The sequence below is a fragment of the Guillardia theta genome (assembly GCF_000315625.1).
Source record: "Guillardia theta CCMP2712 unplaced genomic scaffold GUITHscaffold_187, whole genome shotgun sequence".
Classification (NCBI taxonomy): Eukaryota; class Cryptophyceae; order Pyrenomonadales; family Geminigeraceae; genus Guillardia; species Guillardia theta.
In genome coordinates, this window is record NW_005434489.1 from 61079 (window position 1) to 82665 (window position 21587).

Below are 21587 nucleotides of genomic sequence, written 5' to 3' on the forward strand. Positions count from 1 at the left end.
CCGAAGGGGGGCGGGGGGGTGCGGGAGGAGGAGGCAGCAAACTGGGCCGGGGAGAGGAAGGGTCTGGATGACTTGAGGAAGGGTCTGGATGACTCGGGCCTGTAAACATGCATGCTGACATGATAACTCAGATCATGAACTGAGTGAGTGTCCTCCAGCAGCTGGTTTAATGGATACGAACCTTCGTGGAACGATCGGATGTCGAGAACCCGACTACGATTTGAGATGCCAAAATCAGAGTGAAGCAAAGAATCTGACCACAAAGGGGAGACGAGATCGTGTAGATAAATGGCATGATAGCTACATGTAACATGTTTCAAACGCATCTCGCATTTTCTTTCAATTAAGTTCAGTCCTCTTTACGTCCTTCTGGCTCCTTGTCCTGGGTCAGCATTTCAAGAACGCTCTGCAACTCTTGTTTCAGCTGCTCCATCTTCATTCCCATCCCTCTCTTCACAGCATTGCGCTGTTCCTCGGGCAACTCTGCCAGCAACGCTGTGTAGGTAGTGAGACACTTGTCCACCATCTCCCGCGCATCCTGCAATGAGAGTCAGAGTCAACAACCCGTGACGAGAGTATAAAGGCTGGCAACAAATCTTGTCCATGCAGGCAGCATCAGGAGAGCAAACGCTCACATCAAGATCGTCTTCGAAGTAGGTGGTTCCGAACGAATCTAGCGCGTCTGACAACAACTCACGTGCCTCAACGAAAAGCTCATCAATGTCTTGAAGTTTACAATTGAGATCCAAATCGCTTTGATTGCTGAAAGATCTACATGCACTGCCGAAAACACCAGCACACGGATGAAGTAATCGGGGCATGCAAGCGGGATGAGGACGACTTGTCAAACTGCAGGCAGGAAAGATGAACCGGGCAGAGGGCGCTGGAGAGCAACTCAATTGAGCAGGAGTGTAGGCGAGACTTTTGGCTGATGCCATGGAGTAGTTGAACATCCTCAGTCCTCTCGCCAAGCCTCGTCCCGCTCCCTCCAGTGCTCCCTTCGCTGCCTTCATGCCGTCGGCTGGAATACTCCCCACCTCTTTCAGTAATCCACCCTGAATACCTCACCCCACCACCCCACCCTTAGTCACCCCACTTCTAAGTACACGATACCCCACCGTTTCCCTTAGATGTGCTCTAGCATCGCACCCTACCCCCATGCGAGTTGTTCAGACGTGGGCAATGGTATTTGCGGAATTGAGGTGAGGATCATGGTTGAGGATCGGATGAGTGAGTGATGGTGTGGCGGGAACTTGAAGACGATGGAGTCAGTTTGTTCAACTTCATATTCCCACCTTGGAGATCTTGTTTCGTGTAAAGAGAACGGGAGCCGGGTGTTTGCAAACAAGGGGTTGAAATAACGACGCTTCTTGATTGACTTGTCTACCTTCAGGTTTCTTGCTAGTATGTTATATGAGTCGCCATTTCCTTCACCAAAATCAACTGTATACACTTTTTGCAAAACAAGACAGAATCATTTTATTCTTTTCCGTAGGAATGGATGGATCGAAGAAATGCGAATGGTGTGTTGGGAACGACTATCACCCCTGACCCAAGTTCAGAAGAACTCGACAAGATGAGGTGACCTGACCTCATCAATATCCTTTCATTACCATCACTGTCTTGTCGTTGCCACCGCTCATCTTGTGGTTGATTCTGTTTCAGTGCAAAGGGCACTTTTGGCAACGAAAGTCAACCTATGTTCAACTCTGGCGCATGGGATGGTTACCCTGAACACTACTAGTGATCTAACTTGTCTGCCGAAAACAATTTTCCAATATTTACTATATGCATGATAGAACACTCCTTTCCTCTTATTTTTTGAACTCCATAAATTTCTAGTACCAAATGGAGTAATGTGCTCGATCAAATGTGCAAGCTAAATTTGCTCAATCTTAGCTCTTGGCTTGTAACATCAAACAATGTCCAATTTATTGGAGGACTTTTCTGTTCAAGAATGATTGCGAATAGATGATAATTGAAGACTACGGTTTGTGCTAATCAGGATGCAAAGCGGAAGGATCCACCTCGTCGAAGACCGAGTCGAAATCATCGTATTCCTCGTCGAGGTAGGTTCTATCGCCAAGACGAGCAATGCTCCACATGCCCGTCCTTTCATCCTGAACAATCTCTGTGATGGAACACTCGAGGATTTCAGGAACATGGAGGTCTGGGAGTAGATGTTTCAGCGCTACCTCGATGAAAAATGCGTGCGTCACTATCATCACTTTCGACCCCTTATACCGCTCGATGATTCTCTCAAGCACATGTGTGCATCGTTGTCTGAACTGCAACAATTTTTAGCGCTGAGAAACACAATTCCATTCGAACACCTCTTGGATGCTCTCTGGAAAGTTTGGAGTCAGGATCGGGTTGTACTTCTCGTTGATGAATGCGCAGATCGGCTTCAAGGTTTGAGATGTTGACCAGAAAGAATTAATGTCCATCGCCTCAGGAAAGAAGCTACGATGAAGAAACTCTCCGACGCCTGGCTCTACGTCAATATTGAACCTGTCACTGCCGGTTAGAGCGTTCTTATCAAGGTAGCTTGTCATCTACAAACAATTGCTCAATCCTTGTTGCAGCGTACTGGGCAGTGTAGACAGCTCGAATAAAGGGCGAGGAAATGACGTTGGTAATCCCGCTGTCCTGCAAGTGTAAACCTAGCTTTGTAGCCTCAGCTTTGCCCTCCTACGAACCAGCTCAATTGGTCATTAGAGCGACATTGCGTTGCTGTTACCACGGTCAGATAAGGATCGAACGGGTTCGCCGCATCTCTGCTCCAGTCACGTTCGACAAAGTCTATTCTAAACCGCGAAGAAGATCAGAGCTCGTTACCGCAAATCAAAGGTTATACCTTTGTGCATGGCGAACCAGCAGGATATGAGAAGAAGCGATGGGTGGGTTTCCCGGGGCAAAGGAGCACGTAGCATTCTGAAGCATGGCTATGCTCAACAAGAAGCGAGCGAGAGCTGAACGCTGATCTCTTCCCTTCATGACGTCCTGAGCAGCTTGCGTCCATGTTACCTATTGCCCCGGTACATGGGATCCGCCTGCTCCATAATGTCCCCCTCATCCCCCCTCTTACGCCTAAGTTAAACTCGAGGTTTCATGGAGAGGTTCATGCAGTTTCCAAGTTTCCCTCCATGCCGCTGCTTGCCATGAGAGGAGGAGGGGGAGGAGAAGGAGATCCTTGACAAGATGCAACATGCGGTGGTGGCACTTGCTCTTGACTGCCCTCGTGTCAGCTTCCCTCGTCGACCCTCATGTACTGCGATCCCCTTGTCCACTTTCCCTCATCCTCTTGCAGGTCGATCCCGGAAATGAAAACTTGTCACAGAATCGCCTTGTTGGATGCAGACTGCGAGGAGGAGAAGATGGCATTGCCAGGGAGTCTCCTCTTGAAATAGAAGAGAGATGGGCCAGGAAAGATTTTGATGGAGTCTCAAAGTATGATCTCAAACGAAGTTCGAGTCGTCGCAAGGTCAAGAGAAGAGGAGCGAAGAAGAATTTGGTAGCAAAGCGCCTGGTCTGCAACTGCCACGCCTTCCATGAGTGATGCGTATACCTAGGTGTCTCCAACCCGAACGACGACGGACAAATCACCGGAGTCAAGTTTTCTACAGATCAAGAATGAGATGTATTTGACTTCGCTTGCTGCTTCGTCTCTCAACACCCATGTTTGCAGGGATTCCTGGCAATGGACGACCAACCAAACCCTGTAAGCAATCCTCATGCTCTTGTTGTCTTTGACTGGTCTGCGAAGGGACCACATCGACCAGATTCTTTCTCGGATTTCCACTCCGCGCACGTCCGATGCAACCAGCGGACTCTCAGACACGCCGAGATCGAAGAAGGAAGATATAAGACAAGTGGATCAGATTCTCTTCAGCTCGCAGGCTAAGTTGAGAGACCCCACGGGAAGCGAGTATGCGGCAAGAGACGTCCAGGGGGGCAATGACGCCGATGACTTTGTTCGACTCCCAAGGAAAGTCGTAGAGGAGGAGGAGCGAGAATCTCTTTCGCCGGAACTTGAAGACTTGCAAAGATTCCAGAGGGATCGAGAAGACTGGAACTGGGGGGCAGAAGACTGGGACGATCCTCCTCGGCACGAGCCGGAGTTTAACTTCGATCAGTACTACGATGGAGAGGAGGAGGAACCTGACGATGAAGTCAATTTGCATCAAGCCGAAACTTCCTGGGATCAAACTCTGTCATGGAAGAAGAATCAAGTAGCAGATGCTCTGAGAAAGAGAGAGAAGGGTGAAGAGAGAGAAGGTCTAGCCGAGATCGCGTATGAGAGAGCGTTAGCTTCTGACCCGATGAACTTCGAGACGATGTTGAACTTTGCGAATTACCTTTACGTGCAAAAGAGGAATATCACAAGAGCACTGGCACTGTACAAACTTGCAATCGGTCAAGAGCCAAATCATGTTCCGACTCTGTCAAACTACGGGAGATTGTTGCAGGAGATGGGAGGAGATGATGCGCAGGTCAAACAGATTTTCCTCCGAGTTCTCGACTTGGATCCTCACAATGTTCGCGTGCTCGAACAGATGGCGATTCTTTCTCTGACCAAGGAGAAAGATCTCACCAGGTCACAACTTTACTATCAAGCCTCTCTAGAGGCTGATGAACGCAGCGAGTACAAGCGCAAACTAACGGCAGAAAGTCTTTGTACCTACGCTGCGCTGCTTGAGGACCTGCATCGCCATGACGAAGCTGCCGCAGTTTATGAGAAAGCACTTTCAAGGAATCCGAAGCACGTCGCATCTTTATTCAACTACGGCCTCATGCTCGAAACTTCTTTAAAGCAGCCGGCAAACGCAGCCGAGATGTACTCTCGCATTCTCAAGATCAACCCTCAACATCACCTGACGCTCTGCAACTATGGTGGTCTCCTGGAATCTGCTCTGCATGATTACGTTGAGGCCGAAGTGATGTACATGCGAGCTCTGGCACTTAAGCCCAACGACGCCAACACGCTCTACAACTACGCGGGGCTGCTCGAAGACTTCCGCAAGGACCCAGCCAGTGCTCTGCTCATGTACGAGAAGGCGTTGCAGGATCAGCCAGACCATGCGCCTTCTCTCTTTGCCATGGCTCGACTGCAGTGGGCCAACCGAAGCATAGAGAGCGCCGGCGTCATGCGGCAGCTTGAACGCGTGCTGCAGGTGTCGCCTTCCTCTCTTTCTCCCTCTCGTTGACTTCACCTTCAGATCGACCCCAATCACATTGGCTCTCTCAACCTTCTATCAAGAATCACTCTCGAGGTGCAAGGAGATGTGGAAAAGAGCATGTACCTTGCGAAGCAAGCACTACTGCTCGACCCAAACAATGTTGATGCCGCTAACAATTGTGGTGAATTTTCTATCCTCGAGTGTTACGCTCGCATCGAAGAGTATGATTGGAAGCCGATGACAGCAAGCAACGATTTCATTTTGTTATCGACCAAGTACTTGACTTTCGAAGAGAAGCATCGCCGAGACTGGATCTTTACGGCACCTGACGAGCAGTGAGTTCCTCCACTTAGATCAGAGATGATTCTTCCTTCGCCTTCTCTGCAATGATTGATCCTCTGACCATCAAGTCAGAGTCGCTGATGCTCGAGTCTTTGAGAATTCCAAACTTGCTGTGACGTATTTTGAAAAAGTGAGTTCAACTTGGATCCTTCTGCGAATCTCATCGACTGTTCCAGGCACTCGCTCTCTGTCCATCCTCGACAACTTCTTTACGAGGATTGGCGGCAGCACGTGTGATGGAAAGAGATTATCAGGCTGCTCAACGCGTGTACAAACAGCTCTCACCTCACCTGGCAACCAACTTCGCTCTCACGATCGAATTTCTTTCTTTCCTTCAGGTGAACTAGGTTTTCTTCCTTTTGGGGCTGAGCAGTGTGAAAGATTTCGGGATGTAAACAAGAGGCTCTGAGCTACATGTCGCAATGCTTTGAGCAATGGAAGGACAACGACATCTTTCTCCTACACTATGGCATGCTATTGAAGGACCTCAGTACGTCTGACTTCAAGAATGATGTTCCCTATGATTGACTGCGGCCTTCAGATACAACAGATGTAAAACAAGTGATTTCAGTCTTCGAGAGAGTGAGAGGTCGCACATGCTTGATGGGTCTCTGACGTGGAGTGGGAAGGTGTTGGAAGTGAACCCGAAGAGTCAAGATGCAGTTCACGAACTTCTGCTCCTCACGTCGTCTTCGTATTCCCTCCCTCCTCATCTAGCAAGACTCATCAACACAACGCATCTCCGCTTGTCTGACCCTGACACGGCCTTAAGCTTCTACCACCGTCTCCTTCCGGAGCTCAACGTGCGCTTCTTGAGCAGAGAGATTCGTGACGAAGACTTCACAAGCAGAGCGAGAGCAGCTCTGAAGGCCCTGCAGCACGCGAGTGAACTTTGCGAGAAAAGCTGCGAACTCCTTTGCCTTCTTGCAGAGCTCCACTGGTACCTTGAGGAGGAGGAGGAAGCAGAGATTTGTTTCCGCAAGAGTCTGTCGGTGCATGACTCGTATGAGAGAGCGCTTGTCGAATTCCCGAGGTTCCTCTTGCAGGTGATCTTGGAGCTTGAGGATGCCTCTGGTCTGAGCGTTTGCACAGACAGCCCGAGCGGATGTCCCGATCATCGAGAGACACTTCGCTGAAGCTGTGATCCCCTCCCCCCTGATACCTCACCTCACACTTTTGACAGGTTAAAATGTTCCCCAACAATTCCTACGCTTTGTCAGGTGAGAGGCGGGAATGAGCCTCGTCCTGTCACAGATCATATCAGGCCTAGCAAGCTTTCTGTACAGTCTCAAGCTTCGACATTGTGTGCTCCTCGGGACCATGGACGATGTCGAGCTTGTCAACGGGCTCTTTTCGCGTGCACATCTTCTCGATCCCACCAACGTCGAAGCTCTTCAAGGGTGATGTCGCGCTTGTCAGCGAGAACGGAGGAATGGATGACGTGGCGTCAGGTTGGGCCTCATCTCCCGTGCGTTCTTGTTCAACGACACGCAAGCCATCTCCTACTACAGGTCGAGGTGTGCGAGGCGTGTCAGGACAACACTCATTCCTCAATGGCAGGGAAGCGCTGGAGATCGAACCGAACACACCAGACCTGATGGTGAACTATGCCATCGCAAGCTTCGTCAACAACGATACTGAAACAGCTGATAAGGTAATTTCATGCCTCCCTCCATCTTCCCTCGCTCCCTCCCTCAATGTAGACGACCTCACAAATTTGAAGATGTTCGAACTAGCCTTGCGGCTTCATCCTGGAGAGCCTGAGGTGAAGCAGATGTACAGCGTGTTCCTCGACCACAAGGTTGTCTTATCTTGCATTTTACTCGCGTGATGGTTCGACCCTCTAGTTCAACAACGATACTGCTGGAGACGAGTACTTCTTTGCCTCCTTAGGAATGGACCAGGTTTGCGTCCATGGAGAGACTGAAGGGCTCTGATCAAAACTTACAGGAGACTTTTGAGAGGGAAGTGAAAAGCTGGAAGCAGGAGGAGGTGGAGGCAAGAAACTGCATGGACGAGAATGAAGTCCAGTTGATGTGATTAACCTGTCATAATTCGAATCTGAGACAAATTCTTCATGTTGCGGAAGAAAACAATTTTCGCCAGATGTCCGGGACTGAACTGTTCACATCCGCTCACCTAGACAAATATCAGCAGACGAGCAGCACGCGACGCATCACCGACATTCAAAGTCTGCAGCAGAGGAAACTCACTGCAGAAAAGCTCGGAGAGCTCGTCGCCTGATAAGTTCGTGCAATGTGCAATGGACAGCTCTTCCAGCTGTCCGCCAATAAGTGGCAAGGCTCTTCGGACGTCCTCGCATGTGATGTTCTTGCATCCATCAAGCCGGAGGACAGTGATTTTATCCTGCGCTCTGAGAGCATGGAACATGTCCTCGCATGTCGCATCAGGGCAACCCGAGAAGTCGACGATGACTGGTAGATCCTCAGCTAAAGTCTCCATCGCTCCACGAGCCTAGCCTCTCCTCTGCTCCTCCTCCTCTTCTGCTCGCCCTCCCCTCTCGTCTCTGCAAGCTGAGATTCTCCTTTGCCAGGAACCCCCTTTATTGACTGAAAAAGAAAGGACACATGCGACGTTTTAAACAGGTCTGCCTCAGATCCTGACTTACTGGAAGTAAAAGACAGTAATATCTGAAATGACATTCCAAAACATCTTCACCTCCTCAGCCTTCCTATGCCGCACAACCAACCAACAACCAGCCACTCACCTGACTTGTAAGATACGCAAGCAGTCGCTGCATGCAACAGTTTCATTCACTTTATTCGCATGTACAACATAATCGACAACATAAAGAACATCATTCGTACTTCAGAAAGTCTAGAAGGCTTTCCCGGATCATCGCGTCAGCATTGTACGACTCGTACGCTTCCAAATCTCTCTGCATGCTCTTCAGCTCTTTCAAGATGTGACTGAGAGAAGGCAGCAGCATGCGTAAGAATATGTGACAATCCTCGCACTTGCTTAGTAATCTGTCGTGTTGTGCCGACAGATCTCCAAATTGTTGGCTGAGGACTCGAAGCATCTTCGCGCTCTCCTGACTCTGTCGTTCCAGGAAATCAGCTCTCTGTTTTTCATCCATAAGCCCGGCCTCGTATGCACGAGCTTGCTCCTGCAGTGCGATGCTGGACATCTCAACATTTTTATGTATGAATCGTTCTTCTTCAAGTTTCGTGAGATCATGGCTCTGCCTTGAGATGACATCTTTCAATCTTGTAATTTGATTATTGAGTATGATGTTCCTCTCTTCTGCTTTTTGCCAGTCTTGGAACAGCAACGAAGCTGACTTGTTGAATTTCTCTGCCTCCGCTTCGGCATGTTTGCTTTGTTTCATCACGATGGAGAGCCTCTGCCGCAGTTCTATCACCTCCTCCTCTAACTGCATCTCAAATATTGCAGATTCCTGAGTGCTGGACTTGAACAGACTTCTTAGATTTTCTATTTCATCCTTGAGAATTTCGTTCTCTCCCACTGTTTGGTCAAGCTCTTGTTGTACCCCAATTAGATTCTTCTCAAGAGACGAATTCTTAATCAAGTATGAATCAAGACGACTCTTGCATGAAGCGCATTCATGTTGCAAATGTGCAACCTTTTCGTTGAGTTTCTGGTTCAAGGCAATCAGTTGAGAAATCTCCTTCTCCTTTTCTTGTAGTATCTCGCTCTGCATTTGGAGCTCGAGCTCCATCCCTGACGACTTTCGCTTTTCCGAAACAAAGTCTCTCTCCTTCTCCTGCAGGTTTGACCTCATTGCCTCCATGTAGTCATTTAGCATCCGCTTCAGTGCATCTTCAGCGCTCCCCGCCTCCATCTTCGCGATCCGCCTCACTCCCTCCTGCAGCTGGTACAAGAGGCGATCTTCTAGGAAGGGGGGAGGCGATTCCTTTAGGAAGGGAGGATCTTGAGGATTCGGTTCTTCCCATGGCTGTGAAAGCACAGGATCTTCCGGCAGCAGCGGGCGCCATGTCCGCCCACACCAAACCCTGTCATCCATTGCGAAACTGGATTAGCTATTGATGTATTCTCATATAAAATACTATTAAATATTATTATCAAAATCAACTTATAAATCTAAGAAAGCAATAGGTATTATATCTAATATATAAATTAATATTGATTATCAATACTGTATGCATTTAGCTCATTGCGTTTGCTACTGTTTTGCTATAAAAGATTTAACAAACACTGGTACCAACGGTTCTTTACTACATAGATCTACTAAAAGGGTGGGTCCATCGTCAATGGCGGGGTTGAGTACATAGGGTAGGGTGCAATCATCAAATCTGCACCGGGTCTATGTCCATGAGTATTTGATCAACTCTGGGGTAGGGTGATTCCGATCAGTGAGAGACGCTGAAGTATGTGGGTGGGTGATGGCTGATTGGTGGGGTGGGAGTGTGGGTAGCGGAAGGTCAGCATTTGACTGAGGGGTAGGGTGATGAGGATTGGAGACAAGGGAAGATCGGTGGGTTCAGGTGGTGATAGGCAGATCGACTCGAGGGGTGGGTGTAGATATCAGATGGGGTGGGGGTAGTAGACTTCCAGGGTGGTCTTAATATATTGATAGAAGCGTTTCGAAAGGAAAGAGAGATGCGGGGGTGAATCCTTTATCCTTGAGGGGGTAGTGGGGATTGAATGAGAGAAGGTGTAGAAAGGTGGGTAGGGTACACTGGCCTGGCAACTGGTGGGGTTACAAGTGGAGGGGGTGCGGGAGGGGTAGGGGTGGAGGGGCCTGGTGGCGCGCGATGGAGATGCGAAGAAGGATAGGAAGGGTGTGGGTCGATGAAGTTGAGGATGGAGGCACCAAACTTGCTCTGTGCACTCTCAAGTTTTGTACACTCGAGAATCTTTGCTGTCTTTTCGTTGCTGTAGCATTGTGTTTCATGCGAGTATGATAGGTTATGGGTGGTGATACACCGGAACTGATTTTGTGGGAATGTGTGAATATCCGTCTAGTGGCAGAGATCATGCTTTGACATGCATGGAAGCGAGACGTGTGCAGTGTTTTCTCGGGCCGCATGCTGCAGATTTTTAGTGCATTTGCTTTATGCACGATCTCGATATCAATTTTTCGACAAGTTTGCATTTGATGAGCCCTGCGGTGTTCAGCCAGATGGTGTACGTAAGGAAGATGAACTGCATGTGTGTGTTATCAGAGATTTTGAATTGTGTTGTGGTTTGTTCCCCCAACGTTCTTCAATTTGCTTTGCCATGGCTAAGATTGACTTGCTGGTAGCGTGGCCCCTCTTGGTGACAAGTATCTATTAGATGGATCTGGGTATTTGATTATTTTGCGTCCACAATCGTGTACCGAAATTGTGTTAGCTCGAAACCCAATGTCATGTAGCGTCTTGTATGCAATTTTGACACGTACAATCTGTCATCGAGGCAGTGCCTAAAACATCCTTCCGCAAACTGTTTTGTATTGTTCATGGTTAACATTAATCATTCCTAGGGTGACCAGTCTTCAAGCATGGCTGCTGGAAATAAAGAGAAGGATAAAAGAAGCGCAAACGACGATGAAGAAAGCAAACTTCCGGCGAAGGCGCAAGGAGATGAGCAAGTCGTGGGAAACAAGCGGAGCACTCGAAACACAAATCAGAAGACGATTGGAGATTTCTTTCCTACAAAAAAGAATCGCTCGAGAGCTCCCGTGAAGTCCGTGAAAGAGCATCAAAATGATAGCAGACAGCGAAGCTCTGACGGTAAGGTGCGTTCCAACAATCCGTTGTCAGTAATTGGGTTGAAGATCTTGAATCCGGAGATGAACCTAAGATTGATTTCGCACAACCTCCAGAGAAACTTCCATCAGGTCTTGGAATCCAGTACCATTACATGCCAGAGATGTGTTGACATCTGCAAAGGTCCAAGGGTCAAAGAAATCCGTGGCACGACTCAAACTCAGGAGGAGCCTGATGACATGAACCAAGCGGCAGCTTTGCTGCAGTCGCTGTCGTCAACCATGAAAATGGAAGTGAATATGGATGATTCAACCAACGCAGAAATGTATTATTGGACCTCATCCCTTTTCCGATCCGCTCATTGTCTTGTAGAGGAAACGACGTCACTGGCAGCGCTGAGAAAAGATCTACCTCCAACAAGGAGGTGGCGAATGTTGAGAAATTATGGGGTCGTTGATTCCGCTCTTTAAGATGACTTGTCCCCCAATCAGCGACACCTGGGCCTGGAAACCTTCCTGTCATGCAGGTGGATGCTGTTTGATTTTCTCCCTTGCTCCTAAGCGACACTAGGCCTTCTCACATATCATGACGGAAGAAAGCGCTGGTATCATTGCACCAGATGTGTGGTATGAATCAAGAAGATGGCGTCTTGCTTTGTAAATTTCATGATACAGTATTTCAACGATCGGTTGTATCATAGCAAAATGCATTTTCAAAGGATTCATGTCAAACAGGTATGCTTCCTGAAAATTTCATGAGTCGCATAATGTTCAAAATTCTCAACTTTTTTGACAGGGAAAATCAATGCCGCGAAAGCGCAAATATGTTGATCCAGGTTTGTGTTGTTTCGTTCGTTGATGCCATTTTCTCATTGATGTTTCAAGCTGGAAGCAATGCCGCCTACGCAGCTCAGCTTCCTCCACAGCATGTGCAGCAACCGGTAATATAGTCTGAAGTAGTTGCATGGAGTCTGAATATTCGTAGTACTCGAGGGTTCGACAGCCAGGAGACAAGTGGCTGAAAACAGCAGCAAATGACGCAGGTGCATCACCGTAAAATCTTGAATGTGAATTGATTCCTTTACAGTTTCAAACGGTTTCCGTTATCAATCTGTGAAAGATACTCATAATCAACACATGTAGATACACACTTGTGTATACCGATTAACTTAATTCATTGTATGGCTGACAGGGATGATACCTCTTCGGCTGGTACAGCATCTCCTACAAACAGTACCAATTCTGATGAGGTTGAGCTTTCGCAAGAACAGAAGGAGGTAGGTGTTGATTGTTAAAAGTGCTTATGGGATGATATCTTGGTTTACTTGATGTCAGGATATCGAAAGAAATCTCGGTTTACAAAAAGATGAGATACAGGTGAGCAAGAATTCATTAACAGAACTGAATTGATGAACATGGCAGATCTATTGCTTCGAAGATCATCAGAAAGCCTTGACTCAAGCTTGTGAGAAGGCCATGAAGCTGTCTTCGTATGAAGCAGGTACCTACGAGATCTTTCTCCTCGCTTTGCATATCGCTGATCTGCCTGCAGTCGTTTCGTTCGAATCACCCGAGGGATTATTGGCCCCTAGCAAGGAACCAGCTAAATCCAACAAGAAACCGCCTGCCCAATTGAATATCGCTGAAACCTCCATCGCGATCAGCGGCCCTATGGAGAAAACTTGGTGGTGGCACAGGCCAGGTCAGCCTCTTACCTAGACCGGAAACTGTTGAGATGAAAGTGTGGTACAGGTGGCATGGGAAGCGATGAGAATGGGCAACGATACGACTCGTCGTCCGAATCAAGTCAGGTTGTTCTGGCAGTAGAAGAAAGATTCCAATGGCAGGCAGGCAACTTCATGGGCAATGCTCAGGCTCAAGTGAAACTTGAAGATAGTGATGTGACGCTGGATGGCGGAATCTCGGCGGCTACTGCTCTTGCAAAGAAAGACGAGCGAGCCATGCCCAATGGCTCCAAGTCTCCAGCACAAACTTCAGCTCTATTAGATGATAATACTTCATCTGTGGAGAACGGAAAGGGTGCCAAGCGAAAGCTTCAGTTCCACCAGGGAGGCAAACAAGGAACAGCCGTAACGGAGGGAGGGGTCAAGGCAAAGGCAAAGAGAATGTGGAGACGATGGGAACCAGCAGAGGATGAGGCGCTCAAGCAAGCAGTGCGGGTGCGATGAGCCGAGGTGGGGATACGTCATGACGCGTCCTGCAGATGCACGGTACCAAGGACTGGATTTCCATCCAATCGGCAATGAAAACTGACAGATCTATTAAGCAGCTGCAGGTAGGGATGAGGAGGAGGAGGAGGTCGAGAGAAGATGACATGATCTGCAGGACCACTGGAACGATCTCAAGCATGATAGGAAGCACAACAAGAACTGATGCTTCTGCTGTCTCAGAAAGCCGACGCGATTGATGTAATTTGAATCTTGGTAATTGAATAACTTGTTTACGTCGGAAGATTCCGCGACGCTTGTGCATGACTTCATACTCGAGTAGCTCGCCAGCTAATTTCTTCCCCGGCCATGAAGGGGACGACAGGTGAAGATCCTGCGACCTCCACTGCTGCTGGGATCGTCCATGTGGCCTTCTCGAGCTTCACCTGTGGAGGGTCAGGAGGTCAGCATGAGATGTGAGGTGATACGGAGGTCGAGTTGCGAGGCAGGCCGTAGAAGTCAGCGCCTGTGACCTGATGCGTCAAGAAAGAGGACAAGACAAGAAAAATCACCATGATGGCTCACGAAACCCTCCAGCTGGCGTCAAAAGTTAGTCGAGTGACTTGCTGCTCACACTTACATTCTCAAGCTTTCCCTCCGCCTCGAACAGCTGGGCGTAGAGCTCGAGAGCTGCCGGGGCTGTGAAGCAGCCAGCGCAACCGCACGAGCACTGCAGCCTTGTGACTTGAGACAACAGTCGAGGGAAGCGCCTCACCTCCTTCTTGTCCACCGTGTGGGGGGCTGAGTCAGTCCCCGCAAAGAACTTGCTGGACCCGGAGGTGGCAGCAGCGACTAGCGCCTGCGGCGAAGGAGAGGGTCATAGATCCAAGAGAAAGTATAGAGGAGAAGGGGAGAGAGATCGGAGCAAAGGAGGAGAGGATATGGAATCAAACGAGCAGGAAAGAAAGCACAAGGTGAGGAGGATCACGAGGAAGGTGAGGAGGATCACGAGGAAGGGGACGGACATGGAGACCTTGCGATGTTCTTCTCGCTTTAGGACCGGCAGACAGTAGTGATGTGGCCGCAAGCCTCCAGCTCCTCCATAGCTGATAATCCGTCACGACCGTTTTCAAGGGGTCCAGCAGTGCTTGACCTAAAGAGAGCATTGCGATTGAGGAGGAGATGCTGCACAGTCAACGTGCCGCAAACTCCTTTGCGGGCATTCTGGACGAACTCGACACCTTCTGCTCATTGTGGATAAGCGAAGGAGAGCAGGGGAGGGGAACGAGAAAGGGAGATAGGGGAGGGAGGGAAGGGGAGCGAAGGGAGGAAGGGGACAGGCAGGAAAGGGAGGGAAAACAATAAGGAGAAGGGGAGGGAGAAGAACCTTTGGTGGTTATGTGCTCCATGACGATCTTGAGGTTAGGCAACAAGTCCACCTGGTAGACAATCAACCCTCCTCCAAGTCATCTTCACTCCAATCTCTCCTGCTCTCTCCTCCTCCTCCTCCTCCTCCTCCTCCTCCTCCTCCTCCTCCTCCTCGCGCTTACTAATGGTGCCAACACATTGCGAACCCACGTAGCCTCTCGATCGAAGACGTCGACGGTCGGGTCCGTGCTCTCCTGCAGCAAAGCTCCATGTCCCTCTTCCCCTACATCTCAAGACTTTCGTACCCCGTGACATAGCAGAGGCATTCCGACTTCCTCCTGTAGTTGCAGTGAATAGAGCAACCCAGGCAGGAAGGAGGAGGCAGGCCATGACGTGACAAGAACGACACAAGCAGAGGTGGAGAATGTGTGGGAGAGAGCAGGAGGAGGAGGGAGGAGGAGGAGGAGGGAGGGGGGACGAAGAGACGGAGGAGAGGGGATATTCAGGCTGACCATGGCCTTGAGTGTGGGAAGAACTTTCTCTAGCTCTGTTTCCTTCACTCCTGCCCCCGAGTTGGTGGTAGCTCCTGCCGGATACCACTTGACCGCCGTGACCGTTCCGTCCGCCGCAGCCTGCACGACATGAGTAGAGGAAGGTAGCAACAGGACGAGAGGGAGGGAGAGAGAGAGAGAGCAGAAAGGAAGGTCAGAAAATGAGATCAGGCACTGCAAACCAGAGCTAGCCCATGGCAGGTACTCATATGGGTGAAGATGTGAAGGGACTAGACAAGGACAAGGACAAGCAGAATGAGGGCTAAGACGGTACGTGACCTGTTTGATATCTTCAGGAGTGGTCTGATGTGTGAGATACAAAGTCATCAGAGGGTCAAACTCTGTCCCTTGAGGGATTGCAGCGAGAATCCTCTTCTTGTATTCTTTGGCCATCTGCAAAAACATCAAACAAAAATGATAAGACGAGGAGGACGAGGAGGACGAGGAGGATGCAAAAGTACTGTACCTGTAGCGTTGAGACTGGAGGGACAAGATTCGGCATGATGATAGCTCTGCGGAAGATACGTGCTGTGTGCGGGAGTACTGCCTTGAGCATTTCGCCATCTCTGTTTGCCGGAAAGATTGTGATGAGATGGTCACGCGATCCCTTTATCATTCTTGAAACCGATTGACTACCAAAACTGAATGCTGATCGTCCAATTTCTTCTATCTCCTCCTCCTCTCATCTTCCTCTCTCTACAGTTTCTCTCCCCCTTCTGCTCCTCCTGCTCCTCCTGCTCCTCCTGCTCTTCTCATCTTCTCCCCCTACTCTCCCCTAATCCTGCCCCTGCTTCTCTCTCCCCTCCTTTCTTCCTCTTCTCCTCTTCTCCGCTTCTCCGCTTCTCCTAGACTACTTCTCTCTCCTCTCCTCTCCTCTCTGCTCCTTCTCCTTCTCCTCCTCCTCTCGTACCTCACATGGAGGTGTAAATCGTCAGGTGAAGCGATCTGCATGTCCGATTGGAGGCCGTGGGCCCTCATCCCCTCATTTTCTCAAAGAACCCTGAGGGGGGCTCGGTGTTTACTGTGACGAGTCCGCCTCATGGATTACCGAAGAGACATGCAGCGGTGAGCAATGATGATGATGAGATGATGTCAGACGATCGAGCAGGGGCAGGGGCAGGGGCAGGGGCAGGGGCAGGGGCAGGGGCAGGCAGGGGCAGGAGCAGGAGCAGGAGCAGGAGCAGGGGCAGGCAGGGGCAGGGGCAGGGGCAGGGGCAGGGGCAGGGGCAGGGGCAGGGGCAGGGGCAGGGGCAGGGGCAGGCAGGGGCAGGAGCAGGAGCAGGGGATGAGAGCAGAGAAAGAGCAGCAGGAAGAAGATATGGAGAAGAGTGAGAGAAGGAGGACGAAAGAGGGTGAGATGGAGTGCTCCTTTGCTTGTTTTTCCCATCATCTGCGCATAAAACCGTACTCGACTGATCATTTTCTGTCAGATACACCCTTCTGTCAGGAATTGCGCTACTAGCAGTGTCAGCGCTTGTTGTTGTTATTCATCTCAGCGTATCGTCTACAGGGTCAGTTTCTGCCACCTTGTCTGAATTCATTCATGAATTTACCTGCAGATCTCAACGCGTGTCTTCTTTGCTCACTCGGCGCGAGTTGAACAAGGTTTGTTCCAAGACAAGCTTCCATGGCCTCTGATATGTGCCATGCAGGCAGCTCCCGGCTGCAAGTGGTGGTTCTGTCGGGAGCCTGAGGGCTATGGCTCAGGTGAGAGGAAAGGAACCTTGTGGCCGCTTGTTGATTGACCGCGGAGCTGCAGCTGCTGCTCTATCTGCAACCTCACACCCGGGCTACACCATCGAAGAGACGGACCATCTTCCCTCTAGCGAGCAGGTGCAGTACAACCAGCAGCTTTCGCTCGCCCCCTCTGACCGCGAGCTGTAGAGCCTGATCGCGCCCTATGTCACCTCCCTCTGGGGCCCATACGTGCGTCCCCAGGAGACTCGTCGCCGAGTGAGGGTCCACCAGCAGCAGCGGAGCTCTCCCTCTCATTCCTCCTTGGCTCGCGAATGGCTTCCTGCTCAAATCGTCTCACAAGCAGCGGCTGAGAACCGAGGGATCAGCGTGATCCCTTCGGGGTACGCGCCTTCGCGGGCTCCGGACTCTGTCTACTACGACGACGCCCAACGGGACCTCCACGATATCCCTGCTCGGACCTCGTCTGTTCGCCCAGAGATCACAGGATACCAGATCGTGATCAACGATCCCTTCCGTTCTCAGCGAGTGAGGAGGGTGAGGGAGGACGAGGCTGCCAACCTGCGACAGAGACAAGAAAAGCTGAAGCGGCTGCAGCGTCTGAAACTGCTGGGAACTCCAGCTTCAATCACTGCGATCAAGAACGGAGGACAAGAATATGTCGACAAGCTCGAGCGAGACATTCTGAGTCACTGACCGATCATCGCGAACTTCCATCATGCCTCTCGCCCACCATGTCAAGTTTTTGCCCTCCAGTTGACAAGCATCGATATTGTTTCTTTCACATTTTCTTGTGACGATAATCGTCACAAGACATGCAGGTTTGGTGATGTTCTGACATGATTGTCATTATACCGTCGCAATCAGTCATCACAAACAGCTCTCTTCTGCACCCACTCTTTGAATTCCTTGTAAGTTTTAGTTGACGGTAAATGACTTTTACACTTCTCTCTCCCACTCCTCCCCTCCCCATCCTCACCTATCTTCCTCTCCTATCTTCGTTTTCCTTCCTCCTTACACGCATGGCTGTGGATTGTACTGGGGGCGATTCTGCTTGCTACCTTGCTCGAACTCCTTGTCCTGCTCGAAATCTCCGCACTTCAATTTGAAAAAAAACGCCTCCCCTCCTTCCCAGTTCCCCGAGCCAGAACCCCACCTCCTGCTCTCCGCGCCTCACTCTCTCTGCTTTCCCGCCTTTGCTTGTTCCGATCATCGTCGTCTTCGTTGACTGTCTTTCCTCGTCTTCCCTCTCATCTTCTTCTCTCCTGCTCATCTTACCTCCCACGTTGATCCTTGCTGCTCTTCGATCCTCCGTAAACCTCGCGTGCTGTCTTCTGACGTCCTTCCTGCCATCCACTTGCCTCGGCACCTCCTCTTCTCCTGTCGCTTTCCCTAGCCTGACACTGCCATGCCAGATCCTCGCTGCGTGTAGAGATGCAGGAAGCAGGGGAGAATCAGGAAGCAATGTCCCAAGCGCTCTGAGGGAAGGGAGGAGCTGCCAGTCACTTGCTGGAGCCTTGTGCGTGCAAGCATAGCACTCCGAACCATCAGGTCGTGACAGCCATGCGATTTGACGCCGAGAGAAGGTTTGTGGCGATCGCAATCATGCTTCATGCGGCGAAGCTTCATGCGAGATGCGAAGGGAGCGGGAGGAAACAACAAGAGATCTTTGAGTCAAGGAGAATGCAATCTACGATCATGCGACCTGAAGAGCGCAGCTCAATGCATAACTGCACCAAAGAAGAAGAATCGATGTTGATCTTCTCCAAGAGATTTCCCGATGCGCATCGAAAGGTGAGGAAATTGCGAGGAAGGAATGAAAGTTGAATGAGCCCCCAGGAGCTGGAAAGGTTTTTGAAGAAGAGCAGAGGAGACGTAGAGCGAGCGATAGGCAAGTACAGCAGGTGCCGCCGCTTGTCCGCCTGCTTGTCGCTAAAACATGGCAGGTTTGTCAGTTGGAAGGAAGAGAATGTTGCGTCCATGGCACATCGTGTTGAGAAACTCCCGGAGTTCATTTGGAACTGCGGGGAAGCAAGGGACGGCTCTGGTTTTATGTTTGTGCAAGGCGCGATGTACGATCCCAGCAGAGGAACTGCACAGGACTACGCGGTCTACACAGTGAAGGTAGGAGAGTCATGAAGATTGATAATGGATATTACATGTGACGATGATGCGTGCAGCTTGTTGTATTGCCGATATGAATGTGATGGTGTTGTGATTGACTTTAGATTGATGTCTAGTGATGATGGGCTGGCTTCATGTTTCATGTTGTCCATCTCACCTGCTTGAACCAGAAAATGCTCGAGATCGACGCAAACTCAAGTCTACGACTCACAGTCCTGATCGACGTGCGGGCGGGACACGGGTAGGAAGAAAACAAACTACCCTCATAGTTCTACTCTCAAAGGTTCTTCTACTCTCACTCCCTCACTTCCTTTCAGATGGCCGAACCCACCAGCCACTAGCCTGCTGTCGTACCTCAGACAAGTGGCTCCCCTGCTCAACGATTTCTTTCCTGGTGCCCTGAGACCTTGGCGACTCTCGTCTCATCGCTGCTGGCAGGAAGGCTAGAGCGGATGCTGATCTACCCCGTTCCTCGCACCGCTGCGATCGTGTGGGAAGTCGTCCGATACTTGTTGGATAGCACGACCGCATCCAAGATTCGCATGATATCAGGACGTGACAGGTGGGGAGACGTGAGGAGAGGCGAGCAGGTTATTTGAGGCGCAGGGAAGACAGCGTTCCTCCATGTGCTCTCAAAGAGTTCGTGGAGTTTGCCCGACTTCCCTCGATTGCTCAAAGTCGTTATCATACATGCGAGTGATGGCGCTGGAGGTGAGTCGAGTTGCACAAATTTACATGACGTGAAGGTGCAGAAAATTGGAGGAAAGAAAGGGGAACCATCACATCTCGTAAAGTTAACTGACATCCTTGAGTCTTGGTCAACTTCACCCCGAGCTGGCCACACTATCAGGCCCCCAGAGACCAGCATCGAAGGTCGCCTGCATTGAAATCAACAACGACAAGCATGGGCATGGGCTCGCTGAGGATACCGGCTCCCAGGAAACGACGTCGTTGCCCGGGAGATGCACTTCAGGATACCTAAAGGCTCAGACGTCAACCAAGGCGTCAAGGCTGGGGCATAAGGAGCCTCACAAGCGGCAGCCCGGGCTCTGGTCATAGCCTACTGTCTTGTACGTAGGGACGAAACCTGGCTGCGAACATCATCAATGACTCATACAGAGCTAATGAGAATGACTAGGACTGAAGTACGATTAAACATGGAAATTGATACTGAAATTCGGAGCAAGACGGGGAAAACAGGCCACAAGCACAATGGCGGTAATGGTGGGAGGGAGACTGGTGAAAGGAAGCATTGGGCATCGGACGGTTGCAGGAACTGGGCATGGGGTTGGAGGGAAGGAAGAAGAGGCATACGATGTCCGCTAGGAAAGGTCGAATGGGTGACGGTGAAGTGAGGAGAACACAAAGTGGGATACTTCAAAGAGCAGGAGCAGGACAGCAGATGCTGAGCATAATTGGCAATTGTGGCAGATAGTGCAGTCAGCAGGACCAATTGGGAGGAGTAGCGAGCAGGAGTTGAAGACGGACAGGAGAGGAGGGAAAACTAACTTATCGGAAAGACGGGGGAGTAGAATATGGATTGTACATGAGGCAGCAGGAGATGGGATGGATGGATCTGCAGAAAGGAAGGATGGAGCACAAGATCGACCATCAAGATCCAGCAGCAGGAGCAGGACAAGGAACCAGAAATAGAGAGGCGAGATCTGAAGGGGAGATAGATAGAGAGGAGGACGATGAGGAGGAGGAAGAGGAGGAGTACGACGATGATCAGGAACATGACGATGAGGAAGATGAGGAGGAGGGGAAGTACGACGATGAGGAACATGAGGAGGAGGAGGAGTACGACGATGAGGAGCATGAGGAGGAGGAGTAGTATGACGATGAGAAACATGAGGAGGAGGAGAAGTATGACGATGAGAAACATGAGGAGGAGGAGTACGACGATGAGGAACATGAGGAGGAGGAGGAGTACGACGATGAGGAACATGAGGAGGAGGAGTACGACGATGAGGAAGATGAGGAGGAGGAGTACGACGATGAGGAAGATGAGGAGGAGGAGTACGACGATGAGGAAGATGAGGAGGAGGAGTACGACGATGAGGAAGATACCAGTGGGTTGCAGGTGTCATCTGTGAGGAAAACTCGTGGAGCAACAAAAAAGAGCATTGCCGACCCTTGGTATTTATATAAGTGTAATGTAAGAATAAAACTCAAATCAGACATTGTAACTTATTACTAAAACTGTTTTAGTTATTTTATAGATTGTTTGTGGTACTATGAACCAAGAATGACTTTCACAAAATAAAAACTTGTGGTACACTTGGATTTTACGTGCCTTTTTTAAACTTGAGCAGTAGGGCCGATGAGGGGATGTGCGGTACACCGGTGGTTGGCTGAAAACACCGCCTCAAGTAGGGGTGGTTTATGAGTTATTGAGGGGGTGGGGGTACCACATGAGTACCTGACTCGGAGATCTGAAAGGTCGAATGAAATTCTGCGAAAG

At 50.1% G+C, this 21587-nt stretch overlaps 9 protein-coding genes across 9 annotated transcripts; 4 read left to right on the forward strand and 5 right to left on the reverse strand.

Annotated features, from left to right (window-relative positions):
- Positions 1 to 349: 349 nt before the first annotated feature.
- On the reverse strand, positions 350 to 821 carry GUITHDRAFT_81639 (hypothetical protein; the record flags this gene model as incomplete). The annotated part of the gene is made up of 2 exons (XM_005820178.1): positions 350 to 538; positions 636 to 821. The coding sequence occupies 2 exons, from the start codon at positions 819 to 821 to the stop codon at positions 350 to 352; spliced, it is 375 nt and encodes a 124-aa protein (XP_005820235.1).
- Positions 822 to 1997: 1176 nt separating this feature from the next.
- Positions 1998 to 3058, reverse strand: GUITHDRAFT_166516 (hypothetical protein; the record flags this gene model as incomplete). Its single annotated transcript, XM_005820179.1, has 5 exons — positions 2858 to 3058; positions 2741 to 2807; positions 2564 to 2691; positions 2334 to 2511; positions 1998 to 2288 (listed from the first exon to the last, which is right to left on the reverse strand). Exons 1-5 carry the CDS (start codon positions 2995 to 2997, stop codon positions 1998 to 2000), a joined length of 804 nt encoding a protein of 267 aa, XP_005820236.1. The 5' UTR covers positions 2998 to 3058.
- Positions 3059 to 7326: 4268 nt separating this feature from the next.
- On the reverse strand, positions 7327 to 8058 carry GUITHDRAFT_156109 (hypothetical protein). Its single transcript, XM_005820180.1, has 2 exons — positions 7707 to 8058; positions 7327 to 7661 (listed from the first exon to the last, which is right to left on the reverse strand). The coding sequence occupies exons 1-2, from the start codon at positions 7983 to 7985 to the stop codon at positions 7563 to 7565; spliced, it is 378 nt and encodes a 125-aa protein (XP_005820237.1). The 5' UTR covers positions 7986 to 8058; the 3' UTR covers positions 7327 to 7562.
- Positions 8059 to 8340: 282 nt separating this feature from the next.
- On the reverse strand, positions 8341 to 9348 carry GUITHDRAFT_120574 (hypothetical protein; the record flags this gene model as incomplete). The annotated part of the gene is made up of 1 exon (XM_005820181.1): positions 8341 to 9348. The coding sequence occupies one exon, from the start codon at positions 9346 to 9348 to the stop codon at positions 8341 to 8343; it is 1008 nt and encodes a 335-aa protein (XP_005820238.1).
- Positions 9349 to 10748: 1400 nt separating this feature from the next.
- Positions 10749 to 11952, forward strand: GUITHDRAFT_156110 (hypothetical protein; the record flags this gene model as incomplete). Its single annotated transcript, XM_005820182.1, has 8 exons — positions 10749 to 10794; positions 11116 to 11237; positions 11282 to 11349; positions 11402 to 11543; positions 11591 to 11642; positions 11690 to 11744; positions 11789 to 11844; positions 11893 to 11952. 2 exons carry the CDS (start codon positions 10749 to 10751, stop codon positions 11217 to 11219), a joined length of 150 nt encoding a protein of 49 aa, XP_005820239.1. The 3' UTR covers positions 11220 to 11237; positions 11282 to 11349; positions 11402 to 11543; positions 11591 to 11642; positions 11690 to 11744; positions 11789 to 11844; positions 11893 to 11952.
- Positions 11953 to 12473: 521 nt separating this feature from the next.
- On the forward strand, positions 12474 to 13686 carry GUITHDRAFT_156111 (hypothetical protein). The gene is made up of 7 exons (XM_005820183.1): positions 12474 to 12494; positions 12553 to 12594; positions 12640 to 12718; positions 12770 to 12919; positions 12970 to 13397; positions 13442 to 13513; positions 13564 to 13686. The coding sequence occupies exons 3-7, from the start codon at positions 12694 to 12696 to the stop codon at positions 13609 to 13611; spliced, it is 723 nt and encodes a 240-aa protein (XP_005820240.1). The 5' UTR covers positions 12474 to 12494; positions 12553 to 12594; positions 12640 to 12693; the 3' UTR covers positions 13612 to 13686.
- A 28-nt stretch (positions 13687 to 13714) lies between these two features.
- GUITHDRAFT_81628 (hypothetical protein) lies at positions 13715 to 16255 on the reverse strand (the record flags this gene model as incomplete). Its single annotated transcript, XM_005820184.1, has 14 exons — positions 13715 to 13831; positions 13874 to 13911; positions 13958 to 13982; positions 14026 to 14115; positions 14161 to 14244; positions 14419 to 14491; positions 14539 to 14629; positions 14773 to 14824; positions 14936 to 15007; positions 15059 to 15091; positions 15266 to 15385; positions 15584 to 15697; positions 15771 to 15870; positions 16215 to 16255. The coding sequence occupies 14 exons, from the start codon at positions 16253 to 16255 to the stop codon at positions 13715 to 13717; spliced, it is 1050 nt and encodes a 349-aa protein (XP_005820241.1).
- A 135-nt stretch (positions 16256 to 16390) lies between these two features.
- Positions 16391 to 17695, forward strand: GUITHDRAFT_148059 (hypothetical protein; the record flags this gene model as incomplete). Its single annotated transcript, XM_005820185.1, has 6 exons — positions 16391 to 16632; positions 16735 to 16815; positions 16864 to 16909; positions 16957 to 17011; positions 17064 to 17137; positions 17189 to 17695. 6 exons carry the CDS (start codon positions 16391 to 16393, stop codon positions 17693 to 17695), a joined length of 1005 nt encoding a protein of 334 aa, XP_005820242.1.
- A 783-nt stretch (positions 17696 to 18478) lies between these two features.
- GUITHDRAFT_166518 (hypothetical protein) lies at positions 18479 to 20182 on the forward strand (the record flags this gene model as incomplete). Its single annotated transcript, XM_005820186.1, has 8 exons — positions 18479 to 18793; positions 18839 to 18903; positions 18946 to 19123; positions 19294 to 19364; positions 19441 to 19517; positions 19562 to 19713; positions 19802 to 19834; positions 19982 to 20182. The coding sequence occupies exons 1-8, from the start codon at positions 18563 to 18565 to the stop codon at positions 20180 to 20182; spliced, it is 1008 nt and encodes a 335-aa protein (XP_005820243.1). The 5' UTR covers positions 18479 to 18562.
- Between the last annotated feature and the right edge of the window lie 1405 nt (positions 20183 to 21587).

What these genes read in the sequence shown, in the direction of transcription:
- GUITHDRAFT_156109 (XM_005820180.1), bottom strand. Translation starts at nt 7,985, where the DNA reads ATGGAGACTTTAGCTGAGGATCTACCAGTCATCGTCGACTTCTCGGGT. An exon ending in CTCTGCTGCAGACTTTGAAT is followed by an intron (nt 7,662 to 7,706) that starts GTCGGTGATGCG and finishes ATATTTGTCTAG; the next exon opens with GTGAGCGGATGTGAACAGTT.
- GUITHDRAFT_156111 (XM_005820183.1), top strand. Translation starts at nt 12,694, where the DNA reads ATGAAGCTGTCTTCGTATGAAGCAG. An exon ending in GCTGTCTTCGTATGAAGCAG is followed by an intron (nt 12,719 to 12,769) that starts GTACCTACGAGA and finishes ATCTGCCTGCAG; the next exon opens with TCGTTTCGTTCGAATCACCC. An exon ending in TTGGTGGTGGCACAGGCCAG is followed by an intron (nt 12,920 to 12,969) that starts GTCAGCCTCTTA and finishes AGTGTGGTACAG; the next exon opens with GTGGCATGGGAAGCGATGAG.